The sequence below is a fragment of the Anomaloglossus baeobatrachus genome, chromosome 1 (assembly GCF_048569485.1).
Source record: "Anomaloglossus baeobatrachus isolate aAnoBae1 chromosome 1, aAnoBae1.hap1, whole genome shotgun sequence".
In the NCBI taxonomy this organism is placed as follows: domain Eukaryota; kingdom Metazoa; phylum Chordata; class Amphibia; order Anura; family Aromobatidae; genus Anomaloglossus; species Anomaloglossus baeobatrachus.
In genome coordinates, this window is record NC_134353.1 from 710,264,405 (window position 1) to 710,274,917 (window position 10,513).

Sequence of the window (10,513 nt, forward strand, 5' to 3'; positions counted from 1 at the left end):
AGTCATTGCCCAGCTGGACGTATACAGAATCCCCTACCAGCAGTCATTGCCCAGATGGACGTATACAGAGCGCCCTTCCAGCAGTCATTGCCCAGCTGGACGAATACAGAGCCTCGTACCAGCAGTCATTGCCCAGCTGGATGAATAAAAAGCCCCCTTCCAGCAGTCATTGCCCAGCTGGACAAATACAGAGTGCCCTACCAGTAGTCATTGCCCAGCTGGACATATATGGAGCCCCCTACCAGCAGTCATTACACAACTGGACGTATATAGAGCGTCCTACCAGCGGTCATTGCCCAGCTAAACATATACGGCGCCCCCTAGCAGTAGTCATTACGCAGCTAGATGCATATGGAGCCCCCTACCAGCAGTTATTGCCCAGCTGGATGTATACAGAGCCCCCTACCAGCTGTCATTACGCAGCTAGATGTATATGAAGCCCCCTACCAACAGTCATTGCCCAGGTAGATGTATACAGAGCCCTTTACCAGCAGTCATTGCCCAGCTGGACGTATAAGGAGCCCTTTACCAGCAGTCATTGCCAAGCTGGACGTATTCAGAGCCCTTTACCAGCAGTCATTGCCCAGCTAGACAGATATGGAGCCCCCACCAGCAGATGTATACAAAGGTCCCTACCAGCAGTCACTGCCCAGCTAGATGAATACGGAGCCCCCTACCAGTAGTCATTACCCAGCTACACGTATGGGGGGCTCCCTACCAGCAGTCATTACCTAGCTAGACGGATATGGAGCCTCCTACCAGTAGTCATTACCCAGCTAGACGTATATGGAGCCTCCTACTAGTAGTCATTACCCAGGTAGACGTATATGGAGCCTCCTACCAGTAGTCATTATCCAGCTAGACGGATATGGAGTCTCCTACCAGTAGTTATTACCCAGCTAGACGTATATGAAGCCTCCTACCAGCAGTCATTACCTAGCTAGACGGATATGAAGCCTCCTACCAGCAGTCATTACCTAGCTAGACGGATATGGAGCCTCCTACCAGTAGTCATTACCCAGCTAGACGTATATGGAGTCTCCTACCAGTAGTCATTACTTAGCTAGGCGTATATGAAGCCCCCTACCAGCAGTCATTATCCAGCTAACCGGATATGAAGCCCCCTACCAGTAGTCATTACTCAGCTTAACATATATGGAGCCTCCTACCAGCAGATATTGCCCATTTAGAAGGATATGGAGCTCCCTACCAGCGGTCATTACGCACCTAGATGTATATGGAGCACCCTACCAGCAGTCATTGTCCAGTTAGACGGATATGGAGCCTCTACCAGCGGTCATTACCCAACTAGACGTATACAGAGCCCCCCAGGGGTCATTGCTTGGCTAAACCAGCTACCACACCAATGTATATAAACTGTGTTCTTCTTGTCAGCATTACTACCTGTTGCTGTGTATATGTATATCTTAGACAGAGAGAGCTATCTAAAAATATGTAGAGACATATGTACTGTATATACACAGAGTTAGCTATAGCTATACAAACTTTTTTTTTTTTTTTTTAACATCTGTCCTTCATGTACAGTACATGGTAAGTGGCACGTCATCGCCTGTATGGGGCATGCGTGTGTATGTGTGCCGCCCCCGTGGGAGCAGCCGAGCTGCTCGGATCCGGGTTCGCTGTGGCTCAAAGGTCTCCGGACCCGGGGTCGTGCGGCCACTCAAATGAAAGGGGGTATTTACAGGGGAGTTGATATATAGTTTGTGACGCCACCCATGATGTACGGTAATTTGGGGAGTACCACTGCTGCCATTGGGAGTACCCGGAGTGATGAAGTGGGGCAGCAAGGTGTCGTAGCCCTCCACGGGTAGGGGGGATTCCTAGGAACTCGGTGTGGGAGTGCCGTGGGGTGCAGGTGTCACTCTTGTACTCACTCAGTTCATAAGCAGACACTGACAACCGGGTAAACCAAGTCTCTGGACACCGCTGCCGCTGAGGAGAGCTCGTCCGGGTCCCGTCCCCTATAGTGTTGCCTGGTGATCCGTGACCTGCCTCCTGGCACTAAGTTTAACTTCAACTTAGTAGCCCAGTAGTATGGGAACTTGCTCTCAGGGCTCACGCTTCGGATTTTCTGGACCGTTTGGATTGGAAAGTCCTATCGCCCTCGCTGTGCTAATGCCCCGATTCTGGAGCAGGTGGGAATAGATCATAAAGGCTCCTTTCTCCTCAGGTGAATTGTCGGGTTGCCTGAAGCTACTCCCCGACCTAGAGTCCGTGTACCCCGTCGTGCCTTCGGTCACGGACCGGTGACAGTGCTAGGCTTCCGGCTGTCCTCGACAAGTACAGACACCTTGCCACAATCCCCTGCGACCGGGGGTCCGACTCCTCTAGGCCCAGACCACCGTCTGCAACGTAGACAGTTTCTCCAGGAGCCACCGCTCCCGACTTCCTCTGAGCTCCTCACAGCTCGAGGGCTACTTCCCAACCACTCTCCTTCCACTCACTGACTGACTGACTACACACCTCACGTCCCCTTCCTGACCCCCAGGTGGTCTACTCTATTCCACTCAAACCATCCACTAGTGTGTCTGGTGGGTGTGGTGCAGGGTGTATCTAAGATTTGATTTGCTGTTGGAGGCAACACCATTAGCTAGGGACCCAGAACCAAGAGGGAGGTGGAATACTGCACAGAATGACAGCTTGTTCAGTACCCTGTGACGATGTGATAGTCCAGGGGCGTCACATATGCATGTGAGTGTGTATTTAGGAGTCCCCATGTAGACATAGAATATATATACATATGTACAAGCATATATATCTTTGTGTATGCACCATTGTATAAAGTGGCTGCATCCAAATTGATATTCGTGGGATAGTGCTAAGATATAATACAAATGTCTGACCAGCAGAGGTATACTATATTATCTTCTGTTGACTACATGATTAGTTATAAATTAAAATAAGCATACGGCCTCCGAAGAAAGCCATGCATAGTCATTCATAAAACAGAACTGTGCCATCAGCAAATGGGTGGCAACTTTAATACACAGGCATTATCCTGCTACCATGATCATAGTGATAGGTCTAATTCCATTGATTTAAAGGGAACCAATCACCAAGATTTTCGTATTTAAAGGAGTTGTCTGACATTAGCTAAACAAAAAATTTTGAGTTAATCTGTGCTGTATTGTCATATAAATCACACCTACATTGTTATTTTTTGTTTTCTAACTTTTGTTCCTCTTGAATTATCCCTTTATTCTCTGCAGCTCTTGTTTACATTCAGCTCCAGCAAACATGACCACTTCCTGTGCAAAACCTCAGTCAGAGCTGTCACCACCCACCCCAGTGTCCAGCCCCACCCCAGTGTCCAGCCTCGCCCCAGTGTCCAGCCTCGCCCTCTGCCCGCCCCCTGCACACACATTCCATGTCAGTATTCTTCCCCAGCACCTGACCTGGTATCACTACAGCATTGCAAATAACAGCCCCACATCGGGCTCTGCACCGCACACATATGGCTCTGTACCGCACACATATGGCTCTGTACCGCACACGCACACATATGGCCCTGTACCGCACACGCACACATATGGCTCTGCACCGCACACGCACACATATGGCTCTGCACACGCACACACATGGCTCTGCACCGCACACGCACACATATGGCTCTGCACCGCACACATATGGCTCTGTACCGCACACGCACACATATGGCCCTGTACCGCACACGCACACATATGGCTCTGCACCGCACACGCACACATATGGCTCTGCACACGCACACACATGGCTCTGCACCGCACACGCACTCATATGGCTCTGCACCGCACACATATGGCTCTGTACCGCACACACACACATATGGCTCTGCACCGCACACGCACACATATGGCTCTGCACCGCACATGCACACATATGGCTCTGCACACGCACACACATGGCTCTGCACCGCACACGCACACAGATGGCTCTGCACCGCACACATATGGCTCTGTACCGCACACGCACACATATAGCTCTGCACCGCACACGCACACATATGGCTCTGCACCGCACACGCACACATATGGCTCTGCACACGCACACACATGGCTCTGCACCGCACACGCACACATATGGCTCTGCACACGCACACACATGGCTCTGCACCGCACACGCACACATATGGCTCTGCACCGCACACATATGGCTCTGCACCGCACACATATGGCTCTGCACTGCACACATATGGCTCTGTACCGCACACGCACACATATGGCTCTGCACCGCACACGCACACATATGGCTCTGCACACGCACACACATGGCTCTGCACCGCACACGCACACATATGGCTCTGCACCACACACATATGGCTCTGTACCGCACACACACACATATGGCTCTGCACCGCACACGCACACATATGGCTCTGCACCGCACATGCACACATATGGCTCTGCACACGCACACACATGGCTCTGCACCGCACACGCACACAGATGGCTCTGCACCGCACACATATGGCTCTGTACCGCACACGCACACATATAGCTCTGCACCGCACACGCACACATATGGCTCTGCACCGCACACGCACACATATGGCTCTGCACACGCACACACATGGCTCTGCACCGCACACGCACACATATGGCTCTGCACCGCACACATATGGCTCTGTATCGCACACACACATATGGCTCTGCACCGCACACGCACACATATGGCTCTGCACCGCACATGCACACATATGGCTCTGCACACGCACACACATGGCTCTGCACCGCACACGCACACAGATGGCTCTGCACCGCACACATATGGCTCTGTACCGCACACGCACACATATGGCTCTGCACCGCACACGCACACATATGGCTCTGCACACGCACACACATGGCTCTGCACCGCACACGCACAGATATGGCTCTGCACCGCACACATATGGCTCTGCACCGCACACATATGGCTCTGCACTGCACACATATGGCTCTGTACCGCACACGCACACATATGGCTCTGCACCGCACACGCACACATATGGCTCTGCACACGCACACATATGGCTCTGCACCGCACACATCGGGCTCTGCACCGCATACATATGGCTCTGTACCGCACACGCACACATATGGCTTTGCACCGCACATATATGGCTCTGTACCGCACACGCACACATATGGCTCTGTACCGCACACGCACACATATGGCTCTGTACCGCACACGCACACATATGGCTCTGTACCGCACACGCACACATATGGCTCTGTACCGCACACGCACACATATGGCTCTGTACCGCACACGCACACATATGGCTCTGTACCGCACATGCACACATATGGCTCTGCACCGCACACGCACACATATGGCTCTGCACCGCACACATATGGCTCTGTACCGCACACGCACACATATGGCTCTGCACCGCACACACACACATATGGCTCTGCACCGCACACACACACATATGGCTCTGCACCGCACACGCACACATATGGCTCTGCACACGCACACATATGGCTCTGCACCGCACACGCACACATATGGCTCTGTACCGCACACGCACACATATGGCTCTGTACCGCACACGTACACATATGGCTCTGTACCGCACACGCACACATATGGCTCTGTACCGCACACGCACACATATGGCTCTGTACCGCACACGCACATATATGGCTCTGCACCGCACACGCACACATATGGCTCTGCACCGCACACATGGCTCTGTACCGCACACATATGGCTCTGCACCGCACACGCACACATATGGCTCTGCACCGCACACGCACACATATGGCTATGCACACGCACACATATGGCTCTGCACCGCACACGCACACATATGGCTCTGTACCGCACACGCACACATATGGCTCTGCACCGCACACGCACACATATGGCTCTGTACCTCACACGCACACATATGGCTCTGCACCGCACACGCACACATATGGCTCTGCACACGCACACATATGGCTCTGCACCGTACACGCACACACATGGCTCTGCACACGCACACATATGGCTCTGCACCTCACACGCACACATATGGCTCTGCACACGCACACATATGGCTCTGCAACCCCCCCATCCCCATCCCCATCGGGAACACATGTGGAGTACATACTCACCTGTCCTTGGTCCCCGCCGCTCCTGCATGTTCGTGCGCTGTCTGTGCTCTCTTCAGCACAGTAGTGACGTCACCACTGTGCTGAAGAGAGCGCAGACAGCGGGAGGGACAGTGATGAGAAGCTGCGCTGCTTCTCATCAGCACTTTCAAATGTATCGGCATCGGTGATCTGTGATGCTGGTACATTTGAATGTGCGATCCTGGGCAGGGGGCCCGGTGCTGGCGCTGACACCATGGCAGCTGCCGCCAGGCCCCACCCCCAGGTCACGGACCCCACAGCAGTGCAGGGGGAGGTTACTGGAGGTGCGGGGGAATGTGTGGGAGGGTGCAGGGAAGGGGGGCAGGGCTCATCACACTGTAGACACCCAGCAGGGAGGCGACAAGCTGTTCCACATTTGCATGTCAACATGGCCCTGCCCATGTAGACATGAAATGACCGGAAGCAGCAAAATCGCGACAGGAGCGGTCACATGACCACTCTGAGCCGGGGGAGAGGGGCTGACAGCAGGGCAGGTAAGTGGTCTCTATCTACTTACCTGCCCCAATGTAGCCCAATAGGGAAATAAAAAAAAAAATGTCAAAGAAGCCGGATAACCCCTTTAACCTAAAGCCAGTGCTATACTGGCACTATCAGGCTGATTCTCTACATACCTGTAGTGGTCAGCTCGGATGTACAGTATATATATCTCCCTCCTGGGGACATGCGGGTATATATGTTCCCAGCCTGGTTTCTAACCCTTTGTGATGAATATGTCCTCCTCCCGGTATATATGTCCCATCCTGGGGGCCTCCTGGCATATTTGTCTGCTGCAAAAAAAACAAAACATTTTACTCACTCACTCTCCCCGGCTCCCACGTCGCACGGCGTCTTCTCTAAGCAGTGAGCCATGATGCATTTCAGCACCCTCCCGTGCATCTAGCTGAAGCAAGGCAGGGGCTGGGGTCGGTCAGCAGGCGGCCCCGGGCAAAGAATCAGCGGGGGCCCCCGGGCTGGGATCAGTTAACAGGCCACTCCACCCCACCCCCAGCGATCGTCTTCAGCTCATAGCGCTTACCAATTCCCGGCTGACTGCTGCGTCCTCGCCACCTCAGCCGCTGCAACTTGCAGGAGTGTAATGAGGTCGCAGAGTGATGACCTCACCACCCTACTGCACAGCCAAACGATGACGCACTGGCGCCCTGCTCTGCTCCAATGACCCTGCCTTCACTCCAGCACATGGCTAATTTGCGTTCTCCTCCCCTTTACATGTAAATTAGTCATGTATGGTAGTGAGGCAACACTGTGGGGCCCCTCTGCTGCTACTGTGACTGGGGCCTGGTCAAGAGAAGGGGCCCGTCCTGCCTGGGGCTTAAGAAAGCTAAGTAATTACCCCGGGCCTGACCGGGCCCCCTCTCTTCACCGGGCCGGTACACCAGTCACAGTAGTAATGCCCTGATGGCGGCCCAGGCTGAGGCTGTAGTGACACATTACAGCTTATAGGAGAAGGTTCTAACTTCCAAGCCCATGTGATGGGGTGATTTGGGGAGATATGAAGATTTGTTAATTATTTAACATATACACCCCACGGAATATATGTTATGGCGTCTGAAAACTCCTTTCTGGAGTTAATAGAATGATCACTCCGATTTCAGCAATCCATTTCACAATCTTTACCAGCAGATGGCGATGTTATATAGTCTCTGGTCAGTGTGTCATGCGGAATTATTGAAGACGTCAGGAATCAGCATTTAACTGTCAGATGCAAATATGAAGCTAAACTGTGGGTTATATTTCTGTACTTACAAGTAGGATTTCTAAGTGTCTTTAAAAGAATAATCGTTAACAAGAAGAGGTTTTCTATTACAGAGCCATATGTAGTGTTCTGTCCAGCATGGTCTCAGTATGTCATTGATATTCTGGAGACATAAATACACGTACATGTATGTATTTATATTGGCTTACCACTACATACCAAACTGATACATCACAAAGACCTCCCTGCTGCGGCCTCAACATCTGCTTGTTCAAAGAGAACCCCCACATGAAAGACCCTCACTCACATACATATACTATGGATGTATATACATGTATCTCTAGGCCATGACCTGCGTTACTAAATGCGAACTCAAAAAACCTCTAGAAACCACATCTGAGAAAATGCGAGTCATGTGCACGCTTTCTACTGTCATCCAGCTGTAGCGTACTCACTGTGGTTTCATCTGGTGTGTATATATATATATATATATATACTGCATAAAAATATAAACGCAACACTTTTGTTTTTGCTCCTATTTTTCATGAGCTGAACTGTCAGATCTAAGACTTTTTCTATAAAGTCTTGAGCCTTTTTCCCCTCAAATATTGTTCACAAATTTGTCTAAATCTGTGCTAGTGAGCATTTCTTCTCCTTTGTCGAGATAATCCATCCACCTCACAGGTGTGGCATATGACGATGCTAATTAGACACCATGATTATTGCACAGGTGTGCCTTAAGGCTGCTTTACACCAGAAGATCTATAGTGCGATAGATCGTCGGGGTCACGGTTTTTGTGACGCACATCCGGCATCGCTGGCGATGCCGGCCTGTGTGACACCTCCTAGCGACGCAGTATCGCTCACAAATCGTGAGTCGTGTACTGCTCGCTAGGTTCCATAATATCGTTTAATTTAGTTGTTTATCGTTTCCGGGGTAGCACACATCGCTCCGTGTGACACCCCGGGAACGATGAACAGCAGCTCACCTGCGTCACGCGGCCACTGCCGGCTATGTGAAGGAAGGAGGTGGGCGGGATGTTTACGTCCCGCTCATCTCCGCCCCTCCGCTTCCATTGGCCGGCGGCCGTGTGACGTCGCTGTGACGCTGAACGTCCCTCCCACTCCAGGAAGTGGACGTTCGCCGCCCACAGCGTGGTCGCACAAGAGGTAAGTATGTGTGACGGGGGTTACTGACTTTGTGCGACACGGGCAGCGATTTGCCCGTGACACAAAAAGGACGGGAGCGGGTACGATCGATTGTGAAATTGCACAATTGGTCGTACCGTGTAAAGCAGCCTTTAGGCTGTCCACTATAAAAGATCACTCTAAAATGAGCAGTCTTACGGTATTGGCAGGTCTGGAGGGTCAGAAAACAAATCGTCAGTATCTGACATGAAAAATGGGATCAAAAGACAAAAAAGTAGTGTGTGTATATACAGTATATATACAGTACAGACCAAAAGTTTGGACACACCTCATTCAAAAGGTTTCCTTTATTTTCATGACTATGAACATTGTAGATTCACATTGAAGACATCAAAATTATGAATTAACACATGTGGAATGAAATACTTAACAAAAGAGTGTGAAACAACTGAAAATATGTCTTATATTCTGTCACGCTCCCCGGCTCCCCTGCTAGGCTCCCCGGCTCCCCTGCCTTGCTTACCGGCTCCCCTGCCACGCTTCCCCGCTCTCAGGTCGCGCTCCGCCGCTCCCGTGCCAGGCTTCCTGGTCCCCCGCTCCACAGCCTTCCTGCTCCATCGCCTGCAGTCCCCAGGCAGCCCAGTCCCCGCTCCCGGCGCCCGTCGGCAACTCGGCCCCAGCCCGGCTCTCCTGCCTCCTGTTCACCGCTCCCTGCTCTGGCTTCTGGCACCCAGGCCTCGCGCATGCGCATTAGGGCGCGCGCGCGGTCATTGACCCTCTCTTAAAGGGCCAGTGTCCTCCAACAGGATATTGAAGAATCAGGTACAGGGTATATAGGGGAATCCTTTCCAAGTGGGCGGGGCCTGTTCTTCGTGTTTTGCTAAGCTAGGAGTCAGGTCTCCTTGTGTCTTGTGGTATACTTACCTATCTCTCTCCTAGAGCCGCTCCTGCCTCGCCATCCGGTCCTGACGATTCCCGAACCCCGAACGGTGACTGTCCGCCATCCCGTCAGTCCATACCATCTCTGATCCCTGTGGTGACCCGTCTTCTCGCTCCGTCGGTTCCGGACTCTGCCTGACAACATCTCGGCCTCCGAACCTGAGCTCCGTCATCCGGACTACCTTCGGTGACTCCGTGGTCCCAGGGACTTCTACACTCCACTCCTTTGAACGGACTGTCCTGCTACCTGTAGTGCTCCGGCTACCGGACCCCTTGCCTTCAGTGAGGTGTTCGGCCCAGTGGATCCACCTCCTGGGTCTGCCCGTCCACCTGGCCCTAACATATTCTAGGTTCTTCAAAGTAGCCACCTTTTGCTTTGATTACTGCTTTGCACACTCTTGGCATTCTCTTGATGAGCTTCAAGAGGTAGTCACCGGAAATGGTTTTCACTTCACAGGTGTGCCCTGTCAGGTTTAATAAGTGGGATTTCTTGCCTTATAAATGGGGTTGGGACCATCAGTTGTGTTGTGCAGAAGTCTGGTGGATACACAGCTGATAGTCCTACTGAATAGACTGTTAGAATTTGTATTATGGCAAAAAAAAGCAG

General features: G+C 52.0%; 1 protein-coding gene across 1 annotated transcript in view; it reads left to right on the plus strand.

The window, feature by feature from the left end:
• The window catches only part of C1H22orf15 (chromosome 1 C22orf15 homolog), a 51,987-nt gene extending 41,754 nt beyond the window's left edge, over positions 1-10,233 (plus strand). Inside the window, exon 5 of the mRNA XM_075321474.1 lies at positions 9,907-10,233. Within this exon, the coding sequence (XP_075177589.1) occupies positions 9,907-9,995 (89 nt within the window). The 3' untranslated portion in view covers positions 9,996-10,233. The remainder of the gene's footprint in view (positions 1-9,906) is intronic.
• Positions 10,234-10,513: the final 280 nt, after the last annotated feature.